The sequence below is a fragment of the Hyaloscypha bicolor genome (assembly GCF_002865645.1).
Source record: "Hyaloscypha bicolor E unplaced genomic scaffold K444scaffold_15, whole genome shotgun sequence".
Classification (NCBI taxonomy): Eukaryota; Fungi; Ascomycota; class Leotiomycetes; order Helotiales; family Hyaloscyphaceae; genus Hyaloscypha; species Hyaloscypha bicolor.
The window spans coordinates 1,641,095-1,661,523 of NW_020194517.1; the positions used below are offsets into that span (position 1 = coordinate 1,641,095).

The following is a 20,429-nucleotide window of genomic DNA, read 5'->3' on the forward strand; positions in this document are numbered from 1 at the left end:
CATTGTCGCAAACCTCGATCGTTTTATCAGCAATTGTTTCACGGTTTTTCAGCACATAAACAAGAACTAGTCTTAGCTTTGTCATAGCGGCAAGACAAGACTGGTAATTCAGAAAAGAAAAGGATCAACGAGAACCTCAACATCGAGAACAGCATTCACCATCAGGTCTCTGAACCAATTATAGGGAAAGTTCTTGCATTGCCGAAAATCAACATGACCGAAACACATCAAGCCCAACTCAGAGATCCACCACCTGCACGAGTTCGCCTGCCCGGAGGATCGAAAGCCAAAGCCCACGATGTTGATGGCGCAGATCCAAGCCCAAGGCGTTCAGCCTTGAGCAATAAAAACAGTACGTTCGCGATCCCTTTTCGTTCCAGCCGCGGACTGACCTTAAGTCCAATCAGTAAACATTTTCAAGATCGCCATCCCTGATACATCTAATCCAACTGACAACTCAGATCCCTCCTCGCCTCTGGAATCCAGAACTTTCGAGTTCGTTACGATCACCAGTCAGCCATCAGCAATGACGACCAATAGAACTTCCAAGCAAGTACGGACTCAAGCAATGCGTGATTATCTCCGCAAACAAACCAAAGAGGCGATTACAGGTGTCCCCGAAATTTTGCCACCACCCGTGACTCTTGAAGAGCCTTCCCAGTATAAGGGGAGGTTCAAGTTAAACAGTTGGACGCACAAGGCTAAGACGAAATCGTTGAATACTCGCAAAGCAAGGCCAGGAGATGTAGAAGATGGGGTAGTGAGCCAGGAAATCGTTCTACAGAGAGGAAATGGAGGGGTCGAGGATCGAGAATGGCAAGCGGTGAATGCGGGGCGATTGCCTAATTCAGTATTTTCTATCAATGGCCTTTTGGATCCTTTTGAGACCCTTGCCATACAGCTGGGACCAGACAGTGAAAATCTACTCGTTCATTGTCAGATACCCCACGCTTCATTATGCACATATCCCTATTCCCAGTCTTCCATATTCCTTGTCATCTACAGCAGGGCCATTCCTTTCCTGTTTTGGTTGGTCAATGCTGACATTCTTCTGCCCTCTAGATTTGACTACATACAACATGAACTCCGTCGCAGTCAACCCAGAAGGAGATTTCTTCTCCTACGTCAAAATCGACCCTGCCTTATTCCACTCCATTCTCTACATGGTCGCACTGCATTATGATCTCAGAAATGGAGTTCAAGACTCTGCTGTATGCCTCTACCATGGCGGTGAAGCATTCAGGATGGTAAACGAACGATTAGCGGATGTAAATGGTGTATTCAGTGACCAGACCATTGGTGCAGTTGCGATGCTTGTCAACAAAGAGGTAATTCAGCCGCAAAGATCCCCGCGACAGATACTGACGGGAATACTAAACAGAATCTAAATGGCCGATATGAGCTTTCGCAAATTCATATGAAAGGACTTGAAATGATGATCTGGATGCGCGGAGGCATCCAATCCCTCAAAGGCGTCTTCCGGCGAATCGTAACCTGGTAAGAACAATCCCTTACACCTCACATCCATCAGCCTAACACCCACAGGTGCGACTTCTGCTACTCCACAGTCTGGGACGCTGCACCCCTCTTCCCCCGTATCCCGCCCGCCTCACCGCCTACTACGCTGTCCCTCCTCCTTCCCATCCACTCTCCCAGTTGCCACAACCAAGACCAACTGAACCCCAAAATCATCTTCGGTCCATCCTCGCGAGTCATCTCAATAATCACCACCCTCCGCACCCTATCCTCTTCCCTCGACCCAGCCAATATGTCGACTCTCAATCGTCTGGAAGTAAGCAAGCAAATCTACAACCTAGAATACGACATCTTACTTCTCAACACCTCGCTAGATCTCCCGAAAGAAATATATGCGTTAAAGATTGCAGCCCAGTTATATCTCTGGCTTGTAATCCGCGAGATACCTCCCTCGTCGCAAATTCTCATTACCGTTGCTCAAAGGTTGCAGAACTCGCTTGGGCAAGAGGTGATGGAATGGTGGCTCGGGAGTTGGGAGAGAAGGGCGTGGCTTCTTTGGATATTCTTCATTGGTGCGGTGGTTAGTAATGGAAGGGCAGAGAGGCTTTGGTTTATCCAAGAGCTGGGGAAGCTGTGTAGGCTTGCAGGAGTATGTGAGATTGAAGGGAGTGGTGGGTTGAGGGAATGTCTTGGCAGGGTGGTGCTGCAGGATATTTTCTTCGAATTCCACTTGAGGGCTGTTTGGGAGGATATCATTCTACCTTGGGAAGTGGACGGGCAGCTCAACGCGGGGGCTTTTGTAGGGAATTTTGAGGATGAGATGTGAAATTAGGAAGTTCAATCGAGAGTGTTAAATGATTGGAGGGGTTCGACGCCAAACTTTACATGCTTTGTCCTTTGTATTCTCACGATACCCTACTGTCCCTTTTCTCTCGCCTCGTTTTTGCATTTACAACGACTCACTTGTGCTTCAGCTAGCTTTATTGCCCCCTGTTCTTGCCCCTTATTTTGGCCCCTTTTCCTGCTCCGCATTCTCGAACTATTTTTGAACCCCGAGGGCTGTGCAGCTTCAGGATGCCTTTGTTCGAATTGCAGAAATTCAGAAAGTATAATTGAAAGCGTGGTATTTACTCGACGAATTCGGAAAGGCTGAGAGTCAATAAAGAACTCTCAAATTCTCAAAAAGACTTCTGAGTATATTTCTCCGCTTCAACTCCCTTGGGAAGAGGAGGAGGGAGAGTAAAATTATTGAGAAAATGGACATAGGTTGGTTGAGGGGAGATTTGTACGTACTATTCTCTTTGGCATTCGGAAGATTAATAACTTCGGCTAAGGTATTGAATTTTATGGCATCTGACCGAGCAAGCCCCTATACATTAGCCCTCACATAGGGTAACAAACCAGCTCTTTTATCATTTGCAACACTTACAGTGCTTCGAAGAAAGAATCTCCAGCCGTTTCGTTCTCCCAATTCGGACAAAACAAAGAGCTCTCCCATATGCGGCTAAACAAAGAATCGCAAGTAGGTTTTCTCCCACAACCACTATATACTGACATATCAGTGGTCCAGGTTTTATCTCTTATCTGTCATGGACTTATAACGAAGAGGGTTACCTTGAGCCCGAAAATAAAATGCAGCTCTCAGACCTCAAATATGCCTTCTATGCTCTCAGCCCGACATTCCTCTCTTCAGCACTCATCCTCATGCTGCTCCTCCTCTTCGCGATAGCATCACTGCTCATCAACACCATATCCTATCCCAAGATTGCCGTCACACACATGCTTATCTTCCTTTTCTCCGCCTTCTACATCCCCGCAGTGCCAGTCGCGGTATCAGTCGATATCCTGCTCCTCACCTTCATCCTTTTCTCCATCGTCAAAAGCGTGGGCAAATTCTTTTCAGGATCTGGGCGGAGTAAGTATGTTGAGAAAATTATCAAGCTGTCTCTCGCGTTTGCTTGTCTGGCTATCTTGCAAGATGTTGTGTTTGCCGAGGCAGACTTCGGGTTCAGTGCGATGGCACAGTCTAGTCTTGTGGTGGGGAGCCTCAGGAGGTTCTTGGCCGATGTTGGAGTTGGGTATGGTGTTGCAGCAGAGATGCTTGCCAGGGTGTAATGGGTGGCATTGCTGGGTTTGATGGCGTGGGGGGTTTGGGATTCATTGGCTCTTTTCTTGTGATTCTGAAGGAGGGGTGTGGTGCAGATATGGAGGAGGTTGAAGAAGCATTTGGATGAATAGTGGAGTAGATTAAAGAGAGGATACCATTTGATCCGATTTCCGACGAAGCAAGGATGTCCTACACGACTGGCTCTGGCTTCCTTCGCGAGGGAAACTCAAAACCTCACGTATCTCGGGGGTCGAATTTTCTTTTCCGTTGTTTGAGTTGAAAACATTCCACCTAGAATACTTAGAACAAACCCGGAATAAACCTCTTGGTCCCCTGGTGCCATTCCTCCCACTCCTTCCCAAACGTTTCCTTCATCATAGCTTCCTCCTCATGAACTCTCTTCCACGTAACACGCAACATCACGACGGAAAGCAAACCAACCAACCCTCTCCAAAAGTTCGTCGCGTTCACGACCCAGGCAGGTAACCAGCACCCCACAATTCCACTAGGCGACTGAAGTAAAGCCAGGTTTCCAAGCATAATCAAGGCTTTTCCCGTATACGATGGGTGTTGGACATAACTGTAGAGCCCGGAAGTGATGAGAGTCTTTGGTTTTGCGAGACGAAACGTGAAGTTCTGTCCTAGTGTACGGAAAGAGGACAGACGAATGGCGGAGCCGAGGAGGATGGTGATGAGCGAGATGGTGCTCTTGGGCGTCCAGGAAAACAGCGAGGGGTTGAGATTTGATGGGTTAGGACAGAGAAAGGGTGACGGCGACGAGAAGGTAAGGCTGATGATGGCATGGAGGATGCCGAGTGTGACGTTGACAGAAGAACGGATGAGGAGAGAGGAGGGTGTGACGACGAATTTCATGCTGTCGGGGGTTTTGGAGTTGTAGGGTGTCGGGTTGGGTGGTTGGCCGCAGAGAAATGTTGTGTAGGTGGTGAAGAGGATGCAGAGGGCGAGGGAGAGCGTGTTGAGATCTGGTAGGGCCATTGTTCAGGTCTACACAGAATAGTTCGAGAATTCGAAATGACGGGTACTCGTGAAGAGAAGGTTTCAGGAAAAGAAGAGGGTTTATTTATACAGGCTCCGGAAGGCGGGGAAACTCGGGAGAGTACGTCTCGTAAGAACACTTGCTTTCGGACAAATTTGACTCCGCTGGGAGCACACCAAGCTCGTCGCGAGTACCAGTCAGGTAGGACAGGCGATACTTGGGTGAAGCATGCTTTTGAGCTCAGGATTGTAATGATGATGTAAAGGTGGACCTGGACAAATCTTGAAGAAGGTTTCGGAAGCGAGTTAGTGGGGGTGGGCCGGACAGTTGTTAGGGACACCCTCAATCTGCCCAAACGACGCGCCTCTTCATGATCAACACTGGAAAAGCAGCAAACAGCACTGCTCAAGACGCTTCCTACGACGTTCGAAAGAGGGAAAAGAACGCCTCGTACCACTCCCCGACATAGAATAATTTCCAGAGAGCCTCAAGCCAAATCGAAGGTCAAGCTGAAGGAGCCCAGGATCCCGCCTACACTTTTTCGACGCGTTGCTACACCATACACAGAATGTTTACCTCCACGGCAGACGCGGGAATCGAGAAGTGTCTAATACCTTAATATTGGGCTAGCAGTGGGATGATTTACAGCATGCCATGAGGGGAGGGGCTCAACACTTGAACGAGGAAATATCGAAAGATTCGGGACCTGCGAGCCACCCTTCGACAACGGCCAATCGAGAATGGATATATATATGGCACAATGGTGGAGATAACGATTGAGCAACTAGGAGGGAGCTGCGCGGCTGGTTCTGTACCAAGCTCCTCTCCGTCTAAGAAACAATCTTGGGGAAAACATCGCCCATCCGCGACTTCAGGAAGATATCATCGAGAGTTCGAATGCTTTCCTCGAAGTCTCAGTCAGATATGCCCATAACAGATCCTCGACTATTCGTTCTTCGATTCAAAGCTCAATGGTCCTAATTCTGGCTGTTGGGGGTGGCCGCGCAATAAGGCTCTCGTAATCCGGGTCTGCAAATACACACTGCCTACATCCTCGAAAGTGCGTTGCCAGTTGTTTCCCAAAGCACAGACTGTGCCACAATTTTGGACAGAGGAATAAGTCTCGTTTTTCCTTTCTGCACGTGGAAATCTTGAACAAGATCACTCTTTGAAAGTGAAAGCTGCGGCTCTTGGGTCATACGGTTCTGGGCAACTGCACTGCTTCAAGTGATTTTTTTTGTCAGCTTCTTTTACGCAAGGATCCATCGTTTACATCTTGAAAAGCAGCAAGTTGTACATTCTTCGCATCCAAATTCCATCTCCTTGCTCTTTTCTTCCGAGTCTTGAGAAACTTTCGCAGAAACTGCATACAACAACATCGGTAACTACCACAATGTCATCATTTATCTGATATTGCGGGCCAGGCTGAAGTTCAACAGGGTTATAGCCGGAGAGGACAGGTCGAGATCAGTGGACGCGGTTGAAGCGTACAAGTTCTGCAAGAACGGCTTCATCAACTGGATTCATAAGTGCATTCCACTGCACAACCGGCGGAGCGTCTGGGTACGTTATGTTCAACTCTACCGTTCCCCGTGAGAACGGCTTTTGGAGAGTAACCAGTCCTAATACTTTCACAGCATAGGCGCAATCTGCCGAGCATTGTCTAGATTGAGAAGACATGAGTTGTCTGCTCCAGTGCCTGGCAAGGCTCTACAGAGCACCACACGAGATAAAATTCTTTCCCTTCATGTTCGACCGATAGCGTATTTTGTTACTCCCAAGAAAGCCGCGATCGGCGTCGCTCGCCAATGGGTTGCCAGTGCTTCGCCGTTTGGGAGCGTCCCGGTTCGTTGTTTTGAACCTCCTCGTCGTTCCTAGGAACCCAATGATTTTGTTGCCAAGCGGCTAGATCGAAACCGCGCTCGGGAGCCATCGACAAACCAGCTTATATCGTCTTTGAAAAATTGCCTCTTAAAACGGAACGCGATTGATTGCACTGCTTCTAAGGATAATCGTGAGAGCTGCACGACCACCTCCTCCGTCCCCGATCTTCGGAATCCGCAAGAACCCTTACGTATACCCACCTCTCTCAAGTGGGGGTTCGTCCCCTACCAACTAATCCATATCTCCCCCCCCCCCCCCCCCCCTCTAAACACGAGCTACGATCCCGAGATATGAACATTAGATTCAACGTTCGTCGCATCGGTCCGAATTGTTGATTATCCAAAGTCGAGGCAAAAACGTTTAAGGTTTTTGATACCTCTCGATCATTATCCACCTGCTATCGTTAAAAGATAAATACTCACTTCCCTCCCACATTTCTCCTTTCAAGACTGATCAATGCGACGCCTACCAGCAGCAAGTAGCTCATCCCTCAAAGTGATGCTAGGAAAGGGGTGCTCACGTGACGTAACCCTTTTCCCGCGTACCTTACCCAAGTCTATCCATCTTCTCCTCTCCCCCAATGAAAGAGGTTAGGTAGTACCCGTGCGTTCATCTCCTATCTCTTGTGGGCACTCTTCCAACCCCATAGTGAGTGATCCGTTAGAAGATTATTCACTCGTGCTCGGTCAGAAACTGATCTGAGATCTAGCGGGCGCACTCCCCGCCTTCCGCTGCCCACGCCCTCCGACAAACATGACATGAAACGACACGTCGGAAGAATCTAGTCCGGAAGTACTGTATATATATCTCGCTTTCCTTCGCACAATCAAGAAGGAAAGAAGAAGTGAAGTAAAGAGCGATTGTTTTGCATTGGGTATCTACCATCATCTCATCTCATCTCATCTATCCCGCAACCATGCAGTGATTTCCATCCCGCACCAACCAACCACTTATCCCTTTCCCCGAGTCTCAGGCAAAATCTACTTTTATGATAAGATAGAAAGTAAGAGAAAAGCCACACCGTTCCCATATCATACATCTATAGGATTCTCCCCTTTACATCCAGAAATCCCACGTCCTTTTCCACCAGGGCCACGTCGCCTTCTCCGCGCGCTCCGCTTCGAGCTCGGCTCTAAACGCATCGAGATCAACCTCTCGTCGTCCCTCGTCGATCGAGATCTCCGAGAGCTTGACGCCGAGAGACCATTGTCTGTAATACAGCTTGTAGCCGACGAAGAACATGATCACGACCGGCGCAGCGAGATACGACTCGAAGAACGCTTCGGCGTTGGGCTTGCCTCCGATAGGGAACAGCGCGACGTAGAACTGGGCAATGAGGCAGAGGATGTTGAGCCCGAGACCGATCCAGGAGCCGATGGTGCCGAACATGGCCGCGAACGGCAGGTCGTCGGTGGTGCGGCCGTTCATGGCCCACGCTTTGCGGAAGCGGATGTGCGCGAAGCAGATGCTGCCCCAGGTGAAGAAGTTGGACAGCCCGGAGATGGACAGCAGCCAGGTGAAGATGGTGCTTCCGGTCGAGGCTTCGTTGATGTAGGCCAGGCAACCGAAGAGCAGGGTGACAATGAGGACTACGTAGGGACGGCCTTTGGAGTCGACGCGGGCACCGATCGCGGGGCCCATGCCACGTGCGCAGAGGGCTTGCACGGTTCGCGTGGCGGCGAAGGTGCAGGAGTTGGCAACGGAGAGGACGGAGAGGGTGATGACTGCGTTGAAGATTGAAGGGAGAGCCTTGATGCCAGCAAGTTGGAAAGACAAAACGAAGGGAGAGTATCTGGTGTTACCACCGGAGGCTTGGGAGAGGTTCTCGTTGTCGGAGGGGACGATGAGGCCGAGAAGGAAGAGCGAGATCACGTAGAAGAGGGTGATACGCCAGAACACTTGCTTAGTGGCCTTGGGGATTGTCTTTCTTGGGTTGGCGGCTTCTGCTGCGGCGAGACCCACCAGCTCAGTTCCACCGAAGGCAAAGGAGGCAGTGACGAACACGGAGCAGAAACCCTTGAAGCCGTTGCGGAATGCACCTGGCTCGTGCCAGTAGTGGGCGCCAATGTAGCCTCTGTTGTCAGTGGGAACTCCGCCGCAGTCGATGATAACACCGAGGAGGATGAAACCGATAATTGCAGTCACCTTGATCAGGCCAAGAACGAACTCGACCTCACCATAGCCGCGGACACCGAAGATGTTGACAACAACGACGCTGAGCAGGAAGATTGTGATCCAGACACCGACGTTGATGGACGGAGTGCCAGTGTTGTTTGGGTCGGTCCAGAAGGCGATTGTGATACCGGCGGTGGTGAGCTCGAATGGCAAGACTATCAACCAGTTCATGGCATAGTTCCAGCCCATGGCAAAGCCCCATGCGGGGTCAATGAACCGGATTGAGTAGTTGTAGAAGGAACCAGCGACAGGGTACAGAGCTAGTACGTGTTAGATCGTTCCCTCGAGCTCGGGACGCGTCAACTTACCAGCAAGCTCTCCAAGGGCATTGACAGTGAGCAACAACATGATACCAATGACGATAAAGTCAATTATAAGAGAAGCCGGACCACCACTGCTCAGAGCGCTACCAGAACCAACGAACAGACCAGCGCCGATGGAACCACCGATGGCAATCATCTGCATGTGTCTGCCCTTCAGACTTCTCTTCAGTCCACCCTCGCCCAGCTCGATGTCCCCAATCGGCGGCGTGCCCCCAATGGGAGACTGGTTGTCCAGATCGGAGGCATACTTCTCGCTGTCGCTGACGCCCATCTTGACTTCTGTGTAGTCGACGTGTGGGTGATCGTTGGGAGGAAGAGAGGAAGGAGTTGGAGAAGGAACGCGACTCTGCCGATCTGAAAGTAATTTCGAGTAGGGGTCTCGCTTGTTTTATACCTGCCTCTCGCCCTCACGACATCTTCCTGGCACCTCCCAATTGCTATCTAGTGTGGAGTGCAGCCCGGGCTTGGCCTTCCATTGTCTCCACATGGATGCCATGTCACGATATGAGCAAGGGCACTCATTCGTCGTGGCATGTAAATTTACATTGTACCCCGACTAGCCCCCTCGCACGGCATGCCCGACCTGCAAAACAGCCGCCAGGCCTTGGTGTTGAAGCAAGCATCGACCAAGGCTAGGCTGGCGCAGGCAAGCTCAGCAAGCTTCCTGGGCCTGCAGCCAATCCCACGCTGCATGGCAGGGCTGCCATTTCTAGCCTTGGCCTGTCCGCTGTTACTCGGATTACTCCCAGTAGTCTCATAGATCACATCCCGGTATGTCCGTACTTGTCTGAGATCCACACGATCCACAGATAAGGATAGCGCCCGCTCGTCCAGCCACGCCGAGGCAGCGAATCAAGGGGCAACGACGCGCGAGGGGGTGGCAAGACCGTGCAAAACCACAGGTTGCACCACATCTCGCAGACTCGCAGTAAGTACCGATCGTTGCTCAGGGCGAGCGATGCAGGATCGGAGGCTGAAGGCGGGTGGCGCGGCCGCAGCTTGCAGCTTCCAGCTCCAGGCAGCGTCGGATAAACGCCTGACGCCTGGCACCTGACCCCTCTCCCTCAGCGTTGACAAACTTTATCATGGCCGGCATATTAAGAAAGCATGATTTTGAATTTGATATGCTGAGCACACGGATGGGGCTGATAAGAGCTAGGGTTCTGAGGGGCCGGAGGGGTCAGAGGGGCCAGGGGAGCAGAGGCCGCAGTGGGGCAAATGGAATTGTTCTAGAAGCGCACTACGCGCCTTGGCGCGTCTCGGGTCTGTTTCGACTCTTCCCACTGGCCAAAGCCTCTGCTAGTCGGTCCGGCCAGGGATCGAGTTGCGCGCTAGACGGGGTGCAGGTCTACTGTGGTAGCGGGGTCCTGTCTACAAGTACTACTCGTACTACACCAGCTAATCGCTGTGCAAAAAGAGGGGGAGCAGCGTACGTGTCCCGGATGCATCCTGGACCATTTGTGTGCATTCGCGATATGAGGCCCTGGAGAACCCTGCTAGCGCACGGGTTGCGAAAGATACGCAGCGCTGCCGCGAACCGTAAGCATGTACCTCGTACGTAAGAAAGTAAATTTACAACCTCATTGTGATCACTCTTCCTGGAGATCTGGGGTTTTGAGTTTGCTGCGGGAATTGTTCATCGACAGACTTGACCCGTGCATTAGGTCATACTTACCACATAATTCTTGCACTTCTCGCATCAGCCTATTCCCTCAGTTATGCCTTCCACTTCGTCCTTCCCTTTCTAGCACAATTCCCTCCTCCTTCCGTTTCATCGCAAGCGGAGGTGACAGCCGCATCTGCCAGCTCAACGCCCGCCGTTTGCCTGCCATCAAATCGACGACGTCGTCCCTTTCGCCATCCCCCTGCTCAGTGGCGTTTCCCAATCTATCTTCCCGCCCCTCCCAACCAACCACGCCCTTCCCCTCGGCCGCCGGATCTGCAGTCGTCATGCACAGAAGGACTCAGCCTTCTTCCAGAAGATTTCCTCTTCCAATCCCTCCCGCGCGCCCCTGTGCTTTATTTCCTTTTGCAGCTTTTATCCCGAGCCCTTGCCCTCCTGTTCGCCTGCGAGCACCCTTTGCAAGTTAGACAAGCGCTTTCCCTCGGCTTCAGTCCTGCTTTTGGGATTTCCTTTTTTTTATTTTACACTTGGTTATCTCTCTATTTTCAGGTTGCGTTTTGAGGCTTTAATGCAAGATAAACAGAATTTTTTTCCCCTCCCCAGGGCGTTAATGCTCGCTGAATAAGTTTCAAGAGTTTCAATTTTTTTCCCCCCTCCCCCATCACGGATGCGGATGCGGATGCGGATGTGGGCGTTCCTGTTTCTCCTCCTGATAAGCATTTCGGGGGGGAAGGCTTATCGTTGCAGCCTGTGCCGTGAGTAGCTGAATTTGTTTGTTTCGAAATTCGAGGACGGGAGGACGGAAACTCCGGGGACCAGTAGAATCGCTTTCAGCAGTCTGAGGGGATTTCGAGCTGAGGCTGAGTGGCAGTGGTGCAAAAGAGGGCAACTGCTCGTGCTTTTCAGGAGTCTGTCGAGCCGGAGAGGACGAAGGCGGTGGTGAGGGGTGCCTTGGAAGGGAAAAGTTCGCGTTCCCAGCCTCGCAGTCTTTTTGGAGACAAGTTCTGGAGGGTTTTTTAATTACTTTGATTATTGATAGACTTGGCGCTTATGGTTTTCGCGTTTGCTTCATCTCATCTGGCGGTTAATATGAGGTCGTATTATTTGATTATGTAAGCTCGACTTGCCGTCTTCGTTCCGATTTCATTTGCGATTGCAACGTTCCTCACTGCTAGTGACAAATCGAACAGCTGTCAAATACAGCACCTCCCACGTGACCAAAATGCCATAAAGCCGCGTGCAGTCAATTCCACACTTGCGTTCATTTCTATACTGCCTTCACTCATCTCGTTCTGGCCACGAAACGCATAGGGAATAACAGTTCTTTCCTTGAGCCTCTTCAGCCCTTGGATTCTCCTCACTCCTGTACAAAGAGTCGGTCACGGGTATAATCACGTGTATTGAAGATCGTGCTTTTTTGGTATTTTTTCTAAGTACACTCCACCTCACACAGTGACCACTATTCTAACTTCCACAGTAATATGGATCCATTTCTATATCCTGTCCTGACTACTTGAGCCATTGCTTTCTGCACGTGACCCTCTCTGAGAAAATCTCTGCCGTTAGCTTAGCTTTAAGCGAAGCGCTAGCGCGGGGTGAAGATGTCGGGCTCGTGGCTTCTTTCCCTTCACAACCACCAACTCTCCTCATGACCTTCTAGTACGCCTCGGCATTCATTAGGTGGTTCGGGTAACGAGCGGCGTTGATACGTTGGATAACCGTATCCCGTCCTTGCTCTGACCAGCGCGACGTAGGAGCCTTCATGTCCTCGATAATGTTCATTAATTGGCGGAGATCGACAAGGAGGTTGTTTGCGAGTAGTAGGGTGTGTCGTCCGGCGCGGTACGCCTCTTCGCAGTAGGCACCGAGTTCAGTGACCGTCAATTGTACTGTTTGTGTGGCTGGCGTATCCGATTTGGCGTCAACTTCATTTGCCTTAGCCTTGGCCTTGCCTTTGGTCGGCGTCGCTTTGGCGTTCTTTGGGAATGTGATCTTTGCTGGGATGTCCGCGCTTTCACCGCTCTCGTCGTACTCGATCTTGACTTGTTTTGCTGGACGTCCTGGTCGGCGCTTGGCCACCTTCGGCGGATCCTCCTCCTAACGCTCGTTCTTCGTGCCTCGGGAGCTGGCTCTCGTCTCGCGGTCACGGACTTTGTCACGAGCGTCACGGTAGCGGTCGAGGGCTTGCATGGCGATGTCGTTCTTCTTGTATGCCTCCAGCAACGTTGGTGCCTCGATTGGATCTCCCCACTTCGGCAGTACTCGCCAAGGTCGGCGGAGGGGGGAACGCGACCCTTGAGGACGGCGTCTTGGATGCGGCGGTACGTGAGATCGTCGGATCGGGCCATGGTTGTAGGGAATGTGTTTTTAGTCGTTGTTTCGTGGACGTGGATTGTGTGTAGAACGCGACAAGCAGACTGGGCTGCTGCAACACACCCCTCTGAACACCAGCTCGCAGGTCACGCTCTGCCTCGAGTATTGCTCTTACACAAATTTCTGTTTTGTTCAAACATTTTCCGAGATGTTGGTTTTGCTTCCAAAGGGCGTTCTCTCACAATCATCATTGGCGAGATAGTATCGAATGATTCGGGGCATACGCTTCTTTGGCTGCCACCTCGATTATCTCTGATGGGAATGTCGCTTGACACAAGTTCCAGGTGAGGGAGCGCAACTTGTGAAAACCACTAATAGCCTAAGCCTATTATAAAATCAAATTTTTAGAAGTAGAAAATCGTGGGCAATTTCGATTCCCTTTACGGGTTATTCTTGAAAACAAGAGAAAAAAGGGCAATAAGGCGAGGTGAGGCTTGTGTGCAGCCACACCCCCTTGCTAGCGCTGGACATGTCTCACCAGAGACGAAGGGAGAAAAGAAAATAAGTTTAAAAAGAAAGCTATATTTTTGGTGTTCCTGTCCGAGCGCCTCTACTTTGGGTTAGTGGCCCCTAATCGACACCACAATCGGGTGTCGATTGGGGTGTTGATTGGGCTGTCGAGTAGACTGTTGATTAGACTGTTGCTTCGACTGTTGCTTCGACGGTCGCTTCAACTGTCGCTTCGACGGTCACGACGACGGTCACAACGACTGTTGCTTCGACGGTCACGACGACTGTCGCTTCGACGGTCACAACGACTGTCGGTTCAACGCATGGTGAATCCTAGGCGATATGTCAGGCTGCGGAGCCAGATTAAAATATGCTGGCGGTGCAGTCGCTCTCCCTCTCCCTCTTCTCCTTCAATCCTTACACTCTTAATTCAACCATTTCCCCGTTGATTTATGGTTCATCTTGCCTAGCTCAAGAGTTTTTGAATCCGTCCGTCTCTTGTACTTCTCCCCACATAGCGTGTTCCACAATTCAAGAAGTATTTTGGGACAAAGTCGGCTCGACACGCCCAACCCCACAGTCTAGTCTACCGTCCTCGACGCTCCTCGAGCGATATATCATTATCAATTGACTAAGCTCACCAGTGTGTTCCAATTTGTGAAGATTGGTTTGTGCGAAAAGGACTTATTTTGAGTTGTGATAATTCTCAATTAGTGAGTCCTCGTTCATGCTCCCTGGACCTGATCAAATGTCGGATCAATCACAGCTTCTTGGAAATACGCTAATCGCTCAATGACATGCAGGGCTTAAGTTCATACCGGAGAACTCACTGTCACTTCGAAAACCCTACAGCCCGGAACCCATACCACACTTTCGTCGAGTCGGGAAGATACCCACAGATACCCACCGAGCCTTATCACAGGCCGCTCAACAACACAATTTCCTTTTCGACTCTTGCTGCCACTTCGGCAGCATGGCTACAACTTCAGCGCGATACATACCAACTGTTGCTACCATAGACGCGGAGGAAGCCGCCAATCATCACCCCGAGCTGCCAAATACTGTCGCGTTGCAGATCCTTGAACAAACGAGAAACGACGCTCCACGCCGATGGTGGCCACGGCGACTACTGGACATGTTGTCCAAACGCATCAGGTGGAGAGGAACTGAACGGAGAACCGAGCTGCCACTCCCAGCGACAGCAAGATCCCAATCACGGTTCCGACACAGTGCCCGATGTCGAAATGGAAAGCACGCTTCCTCCTTAAGACCTTTATTGTATAGCGCTGCTCTTAGTCTTATTTTCGGCGAGCAGTTGTTTGGAAATACCAATACTCCAATTGGCTCTTTTTGGATGCAGCTCCTGCGGGCTATGTATGTCCCCCAATGTTTACTCTGTCTCATAGCGAAGTTCAGACGAAACGATGACCGCAGTTGCTAACTTACGGTGCCATTTTAGCTCTTTAGTCATTTGGGTCCTGTGTTACGATATCTACATAACAAAATGCACGCCTGCAGATATGAGTGACACGAGAAAGACATGGTAAACATGCCCTTCAGCTTGGAGCTTAGCAGCTGCTGACAGGGATAGGTTCTGCACACTCACAGTCGTCTTCGCCCTGTGGCTATATTTGTGGTTACCACAATCACCCCTCGTCTTACTTGGCATTGCGGTGATCATCACTGGATCGACGGCGGCGGCAATACAGGCCCAGAATCTTTGGGATTTTTGGATTGAGACTCTGCTTCGTCTTGTTTCTGCTCTTTCTGTGAGGCCAAGCGATAGGTTAAACGAACTCACTGAGGAGCCTTGACCTCAATCGATTACTCCCACGGCGATACGAAGCTAGGATACCTCAATGCGACTCGATATGGTATGACCTCACGAGGCATGTCGATTCTTCACCACACTTTGGCGATAGTAGCCGTGCTCCCTGCGGCTGGTTCTGTTCCTCGATGCATTTGAGCAGGTTGTTTGGCGTTGCTTTCTTTACGTTGTATATGTTTGTTGTACGATCCTTGCGCGCACTACTAAGAAAGGCAAGTAGAGCGAGGGAAAATATACTATAGAGTGGAATAAGTCCAGTTATTGAGACATCGGAATTTGTTAGGAAATTTCGGCCCATTATATAACAAGGCAAGGCCTTAGTTAGATACTCATTATGTTAGAAATAACATTTGATTTTACAGCCAAAGAGCCCTTGCTCTGACCTCGGAGTGATTGTGCAGGATAAAGCACTGCAAATGCAGGTCAACTCCTTCTGACTGCATTGTACAAGGTCTCCAGAGAGCATACTTTGCTTTCATAAATTGATCAGAGATGCTCACAAGTGTGAAATGTTCTCAGATGTTCGAGGCCATATGAGTGGCCAGCGTGACGATCCCTTCCGACTTTGAGTAGTGCAACGAACTGCTAGCTGTGGCCTATCCACGTACTTGAGATCTTCGTGATGGCGTGTTCTTTGACTGTTTTCGACTACTTCGTGTTGCAGGTCATCAATAATCTCGGTTTTCGGTGTAGGCTTCAATGATAGTCGACCAGAGCGCTGTCCCAGCAGCTATTTTAGGCGCACTGGTGCCGCTGTCATGGCATCTTTCTCTCCTCCCCCAGTCTCGGGGTCCGACCGTCCGACCAAAGTCCGGAGACAGTTACTCCTCTGACTCTGCCCTCTTCGACGCAGCTGCACGTTCCCGCCGATTTCGTAGCTTAATGATCTCTGATTGAATGGCAAGGAGTACGAACTCCTCTCAATACGTTGTGCAACAACTATATCGAAATCCATATTTGTAGTGCGTCAAGCGAGACTCGTACAGAGTAAACAGCTCATGATCTGTCCGGCAGACGCAACAACCCCCCTGCAACCCTACTATCTATTTCTTCAGATTCAGAGACTTCGATCGAGCTTGGGCGTTCTAGTTCTCACTGAATCTACCATCGCCTGCTGCTGATTCACTGGAAATATCGACGATCAACATGAGGAAGCCAAGTAGGCTTCGCGCTCTCTTTGGCCGCAGCAATGAGCACGAAGAGTCTTCTCTTAGAACGGCACTCTCCTTGCGGCGATCTCGAAGTCCTGCCGTTACAGGTGGCAGTCAAGCTTTACCAAGAATAAATGAGGTGGGCTTTACAGCCAAGTTCTCTTAAAATGTTCAGCAGCTGAAATATCCAGGCGTTGAAAATTACAATAAGCAGTGTAATTGCTTCTGCCAGCCCACAACTGGTCATGATCCCGAAAGACCCAAAGTCCTTCTAGCCGACATCCGACCTAGGCCCTGGTTGAGTGTCAGAAAGTCTTTGGGACCAAACAGCTGCAATATGCGATAAAACATGCCAATTAGCTTTGCTATGTGTAACAAGAGACTTCTCCATCGCACTTAAAGACAAGCTCCAAAGAATCTAAATAACAAGCCTCCCCAATAGAGGGCCGCACGAGAAAAGACAAGCGTCAAAGAGGCACATCCTTCCCCTTCCCCAACTGTTGATACACAGCAAGATGCCGGCTCCCTTAAAACTCCCCATCGCGGTTTTTCGAAAGCTTCCTATTCCAAGGCTTTTGCTCCCTTTTTGGCAGCCCCTATAATAAAGAAGCGGAAAACTTCATCGTGTTCTATTGACAGCTCTTGTTCGCCTGTTCAGGATTAGCAAATTTTCAAAGAATGTGGAGAGAAGTCCTAGAACACAGTGCTTACAGAAATTCTCATACGCAGAACCGAGCTCCTCGATCGCAATTGCCAATGGTAAAGCATTGCCGCTTTGATTGGGGTCGTTCTGCTGTATATTGTGGCTCCACAGCCTCCACTCGAATTGTGCAAATGAGGATGTCCTCTCGCATAGCGTTCCATAGGTAGCAACAACCACTCGATACATGAACTTGACTTTCTCAAGCCTCGTTGCAAAGATTACTGGCAGCAATCATCAGTAAGTATAATCACAGAATAGAATCGCACTCGTTTCGCCATGCTCATCCTCACCTCGAGATTTCACCGGAATCTTCACACTTCTCTCACATAACAAGACATCATTCCTATAGATGAGCAGCAGTCTGAGTAAACAATTCTTAGTCACCATCATGCTGAAGATGTCCAGGCCGAGGAGGCGAGGGAGATTGTTGAACTGGGAGAGGACGAATTTCTCGGCTTTGGATATGCCGGCGAGTGCAATGGCCCTGATGTGCTGGTTGAGCACAGGGTCGGCGTAAGAGTAGTCGCGAGAAGTACCGCCTGCTGCATTACCGTGGGTGAATACCAGCGAGTGCATTAGGAAACTTCGTAGATTTACTATCCTCAAGGTAGCGGTAACGAGTTCATGCTAGGAAACGAGTTGATAAGGGGAATTTTCTGTGGAAGGGGCTCTCACGAGTGGCGAACCCTCCGAATATAAAAGTAGCACTCGATCGATCTTGTCATGCAAGTCGTGGCTAAGGAACGGGTCGTGTAGTTTGCAAATACCTGGCCGGGACAAATTCTCTAGCTGTTCGATACTAGGAACAGAATCTGGAAGGATTGCTCGGCACTCCGTCGCAGGAGGATGCCAAGCAATTGATGCGGTGTATGATCCAGAGAGCCCTGTACCTGGGTAGATGCGTTCGTAACCTGTGACGGTGAGACTGAGGGTAGGAGAATCATTAATCATGGCTTCCAGTCTGAAGGACACTTGTTCAGTAATGCCAGAGGAAAATCTAACCGAAGTAGCGCTGCGCTCTTGGGCCTTGATAATCATCTCATATATGCCTGTTTTAGTCAGATTTGAGCAAGTGTAAGACGGAGGCATGAAATTACTTGAATGGGAGATGTATACGTCCATTAATCTCTGTCTTAGGCAGATCTGCCCTGCTAAGTTAGGATTTTTAGCCATCCTCTGACAGCGGGTACATGTTTCGTCCGTAGAGCACTATGACTCTCTTATCAGTAGAGGGCCTTGTAGGGAACGCATCAACATTTTAACACACCGCAATTTTCCTAATCTGACACTGCCAACATGCTCCCTTTCTTCTTACTTGCTCAACTTTCTTCCTTTCCTCCACGCTATAAGCTTTTTTACCCTTCGATACGGTTGTGGTTGATTGTTTAATTTCGAAGGTCGTCATCAGTTTCTCGGGTGGAGGTTGGAGAGGATGTGGTCCCAGAAGAGTTGAAGAGACGTCTAGGCGCTCTGGGAGACGATGGATACACGTCGGCTTTGGCGTGGTTTGAATAGAGTTTGTGACTTTGTTTCGTTGAGTCTCATGGCTCAGCTGTGGATGAAAGCCCAAAGAAAGTTCTTTGCCATCGAAGTCTGGATGGTCGCTGCTCCGCACACCTTCACAGAAGTATTGCTGAGTAGCTTCCATATTAGCATTGTCTGATCCATTGCTAGATGTTGGAGTGTAGATGACCGGGCTACTGGATTGCAGATTCGATGGCGGGTCAATGTAGAATGATCCAAGAGGATCAAGAGGGGGATTTTCGGCTATTGACATGGACGTGGAATCAAGAATGAACATATCGCTCAGATGATAGTGGTACTGCTTCTGAGTGTTTGGGGAATCAAACATGCCAAGGTTAGAATCCGTCCCTGAGTGTAGCAAAAAGGGAAGTTTGTGATGGGTGTCGAATTTGGCAAATGAGGGACTAGTGGTGTAAAGTGGCCTACCATCACTCATTGTATGTGCAATATCCGAGCTGGCTATGGTTTCTTTCCAACTTAATGGACAATTGAGCGGATCGTCGTGTCTGGTTGTCGAACAGTCATGGTAGTTATCGTGATACTGAGTATGGTTTAGCCCGAAGCTGTCGTAAACTTTTGCGGCTGGACCAGAGCGGTTGTCCGGATCGACAAAATTACTCTCCTCCAGGAATAAATCAATCAAGAACTCGTCGTCCATGGCTTTGTAGCGATTTGTGTTGGCTACCGTACAGATTGGCTCCGGGGCCTTAGGTGACGGATCGGCTTGGTACCCTCCGGCTGATGAGATATGCGGAGGGCGTTTTGAATACGATAGAATGGATAATATACCCTGAGAAGTGAAACGGGGGAAACAGTTGATATCCGTATGGAATGAGTGGGAACCGGAAGATGATATGAATCCATATCCAAAGTTCAAGAAAGTGGTGGGGGGGAAGCCCATGTTAATGGCCGTTGTTGATTGGATCGCGAGGGATTTCGGTGTGCCCAAAGCGGAAAGAAAACGCCACTTGGTTTTCCTTGGCCTACTCGTTCTTCGGTCACTATCGGTGAATACGGATTCAGAAACACACTCTCTTTTGTTACTTGCATGAGAATACGACTTCAAACCTGTAGGGCACAATAGTGGTCTTGCAGCTTTGCAGCGTAATGCAATGTTCCACGCTGCCCGCGGGCTATTGATTACTGATCACTGGATTCCTAACGTCATCTGTGGCGTCCAAACTCGGGGGCTTGATAGGGCTGTTTAAGGGCCCGTCCTGCGAACCACCCATACGCCCCATTTATTATATAATATCATTTTAAATTAAATTACCGTTCTTCAACCCTACTATATAAAATCGCCCATATAACTGTTTCATACAGTGTGTCAAATGAATAGATTAGATTAGAATACTGGCTAGTAATCTAATTTATTCATCAAAAATACCCACTAATTATATTCTAATCAGATTCTAATTGAGGTAATCATGAATATTCATGAATACTTTGATTACTATACACGTGACTGTCTCACGTGATATACTAACCTAATTAGGTATTGTGATGGGGATTTGATTGTTATATGGATTTCGGACCATATATAGGCGTTGGATGCGTGGGTGGAGGTAAAGAGGGTAGGAAGCTAAATAAGTAGAAGTAATAATCTTAAGACTGCTAGGGAATCACGTTCTCGCTTAGCCTTACTCAGATAGCAACTTCTCGCTAGACAGAATTCATCAAGCTTCACAACACACTCAAGATTCCAGAGCTTGCCCAGCAAAGACTCTCAGCACCAGTAATGAAATAATACGAATGGTCAAAAATAAGGGGCTCCGAAGGTTGATGTATTGGGAAGGCTAATCGTACGTATGGAC

At 49.6% G+C, this 20,429-nt stretch overlaps 11 protein-coding genes across 11 annotated transcripts; 4 read left to right on the plus strand and 7 right to left on the minus strand.

The window, feature by feature from the left end:
- The first annotated feature begins 463 nt into the window (after positions 1–463).
- K444DRAFT_607684 (uncharacterized protein) lies at positions 464–2,537 on the plus strand. Its single transcript, XM_024879214.1, has 4 exons — positions 464–935; positions 1,063–1,328; positions 1,382–1,497; positions 1,546–2,537. The coding sequence occupies exons 1-4, from the start codon at positions 527–529 to the stop codon at positions 2,300–2,302; spliced, it is 1,548 nt and encodes a 515-aa protein (XP_024743154.1). The 5' UTR covers positions 464–526; the 3' UTR covers positions 2,303–2,537.
- Positions 2,538–3,108: 571 nt separating this feature from the next.
- Positions 3,109–3,591, plus strand: K444DRAFT_624746 (uncharacterized protein; the record flags this gene model as incomplete). The annotated part of the gene is made up of 1 exon (XM_024882444.1): positions 3,109–3,591. One exon carries the CDS (start codon positions 3,109–3,111, stop codon positions 3,589–3,591), a length of 483 nt encoding a protein of 160 aa, XP_024743155.1.
- A 292-nt stretch (positions 3,592–3,883) lies between these two features.
- Positions 3,884–4,579, minus strand: K444DRAFT_624747 (uncharacterized protein; the record flags this gene model as incomplete). The annotated part of the gene is made up of 1 exon (XM_024882445.1): positions 3,884–4,579. One exon carries the CDS (start codon positions 4,577–4,579, stop codon positions 3,884–3,886), a length of 696 nt encoding a protein of 231 aa, XP_024743156.1.
- Positions 4,580–7,520: 2,941 nt separating this feature from the next.
- Positions 7,521–9,233, minus strand: K444DRAFT_517759 (amino acid transporter-like protein; the record flags this gene model as incomplete). The annotated part of the gene is made up of 2 exons (XM_024873804.1): positions 7,521–8,899; positions 8,948–9,233. 2 exons carry the CDS (start codon positions 9,231–9,233, stop codon positions 7,521–7,523), a joined length of 1,665 nt encoding a protein of 554 aa, XP_024743157.1.
- Positions 9,234–10,633: 1,400 nt separating this feature from the next.
- On the minus strand, positions 10,634–11,175 carry K444DRAFT_607689 (uncharacterized protein; the record flags this gene model as incomplete). Its single annotated transcript, XM_024879215.1, has 1 exon — positions 10,634–11,175. A coding segment is annotated over exon 1 (236 nt), but the record flags the coding sequence as incomplete, so codon positions are not given.
- Positions 10,976–11,781, plus strand: K444DRAFT_607690 (uncharacterized protein). Its single transcript, XM_024879216.1, has 2 exons — positions 10,976–11,341; positions 11,458–11,781. The coding sequence occupies exons 1-2, from the start codon at positions 11,254–11,256 to the stop codon at positions 11,604–11,606; spliced, it is 237 nt and encodes a 78-aa protein (XP_024743159.1). The 5' UTR covers positions 10,976–11,253; the 3' UTR covers positions 11,607–11,781.
- A 197-nt stretch (positions 11,782–11,978) lies between these two features.
- K444DRAFT_659437 (uncharacterized protein) lies at positions 11,979–12,934 on the minus strand (the record flags this gene model as incomplete). Its single annotated transcript, XM_024886348.1, has 2 exons — positions 11,979–12,583; positions 12,619–12,934. 2 exons carry the CDS (start codon positions 12,932–12,934, stop codon positions 12,243–12,245), a joined length of 657 nt encoding a protein of 218 aa, XP_024743160.1. The 3' UTR covers positions 11,979–12,242.
- A 1,367-nt stretch (positions 12,935–14,301) lies between these two features.
- K444DRAFT_607692 (uncharacterized protein) lies at positions 14,302–15,597 on the plus strand. The gene is made up of 3 exons (XM_024879217.1): positions 14,302–14,783; positions 14,869–14,952; positions 15,001–15,597. Exons 1-3 carry the CDS (start codon positions 14,383–14,385, stop codon positions 15,221–15,223), a joined length of 708 nt encoding a protein of 235 aa, XP_024743161.1. The 5' UTR covers positions 14,302–14,382; the 3' UTR covers positions 15,224–15,597.
- On the minus strand, positions 15,178–15,597 carry K444DRAFT_167668 (uncharacterized protein). Its single transcript, XM_024870710.1, has one exon. The coding sequence runs from the start codon at positions 15,533–15,535 to the stop codon at positions 15,266–15,268; it is 270 nt and encodes an 89-aa protein (XP_024743162.1). The 5' UTR covers positions 15,536–15,597; the 3' UTR covers positions 15,178–15,265.
- Positions 15,598–16,751: 1,154 nt separating this feature from the next.
- On the minus strand, positions 16,752–18,319 carry K444DRAFT_167708 (uncharacterized protein). The gene is made up of 5 exons (XM_024870712.1): positions 18,189–18,319; positions 17,767–18,140; positions 17,382–17,718; positions 17,100–17,312; positions 16,752–17,038 (listed from the first exon to the last, which is right to left on the minus strand). Exons 1-5 carry the CDS (start codon positions 18,262–18,264, stop codon positions 16,950–16,952), a joined length of 1,089 nt encoding a protein of 362 aa, XP_024743163.1. The 5' UTR covers positions 18,265–18,319; the 3' UTR covers positions 16,752–16,949.
- Positions 18,217–19,451, minus strand: K444DRAFT_167693 (uncharacterized protein). Its single transcript, XM_024870711.1, has one exon. The coding sequence runs from the start codon at positions 19,271–19,273 to the stop codon at positions 18,350–18,352; it is 924 nt and encodes a 307-aa protein (XP_024743164.1). The 5' UTR covers positions 19,274–19,451; the 3' UTR covers positions 18,217–18,349.
- Positions 19,452–20,429: the final 978 nt, after the last annotated feature.

Bases quoted from the DNA above. Each gene is read 5' to 3' on its own strand.
- K444DRAFT_607692 (XM_024879217.1), top strand. From the start codon at position 14,383: ATGGCTACAACTTCAGCGCGATACATACCAACTGTTGCTACCATAGAC. The intron at 14,784-14,868 runs GTATGTCCCCCA...GTGCCATTTTAG, and splicing joins ATGCAGCTCCTGCGGGCTAT to CTCTTTAGTCATTTGGGTCC. The intron at 14,953-15,000 runs GTAAACATGCCC...TGACAGGGATAG, and splicing joins AGTGACACGAGAAAGACATG to GTTCTGCACACTCACAGTCG.
- K444DRAFT_167668 (XM_024870710.1), bottom strand. From the start codon at position 15,535: ATGGGCCGAAATTTCCTAACAAATTCCGATGTCTCAATAACTGGACTT.
- K444DRAFT_167693 (XM_024870711.1), bottom strand. From the start codon at position 19,273: ATGGACGACGAGTTCTTGATTGATTTATTCCTGGAGGAGAGTAATTTT.
- K444DRAFT_607684 (XM_024879214.1), top strand. From the start codon at position 527: ATGACGACCAATAGAACTTCCAAGCAAGTACGGACTCAAGCAATGCGT. The intron at 936-1,062 runs GTCAGATACCCC...TCTGCCCTCTAG, and splicing joins TGAAAATCTACTCGTTCATT to ATTTGACTACATACAACATG. The intron at 1,329-1,381 runs GTAATTCAGCCG...AATACTAAACAG, and splicing joins CGATGCTTGTCAACAAAGAG to AATCTAAATGGCCGATATGA.
- K444DRAFT_607690 (XM_024879216.1), top strand. From the start codon at position 11,254: ATGCGGATGCGGATGCGGATGTGGGCGTTCCTGTTTCTCCTCCTGATA. The intron at 11,342-11,457 runs GTGAGTAGCTGA...GCTGAGTGGCAG, and splicing joins TTATCGTTGCAGCCTGTGCC to TGGTGCAAAAGAGGGCAACT.
- K444DRAFT_167708 (XM_024870712.1), bottom strand. From the start codon at position 18,264: ATGGCTAAAAATCCTAACTTAGCAGGGCAGATCTGCCTAAGACAGAGA. The intron at 17,719-17,766 runs GTGAGAGCCCCT...CTCGTTTCCTAG, and splicing joins ATTCGGAGGGTTCGCCACTC to CATGAACTCGTTACCGCTAC. The intron at 17,039-17,099 runs GTAAGCACTGTG...AATCCTGAACAG, and splicing joins TTCTGCGTATGAGAATTTCT to GCGAACAAGAGCTGTCAATA.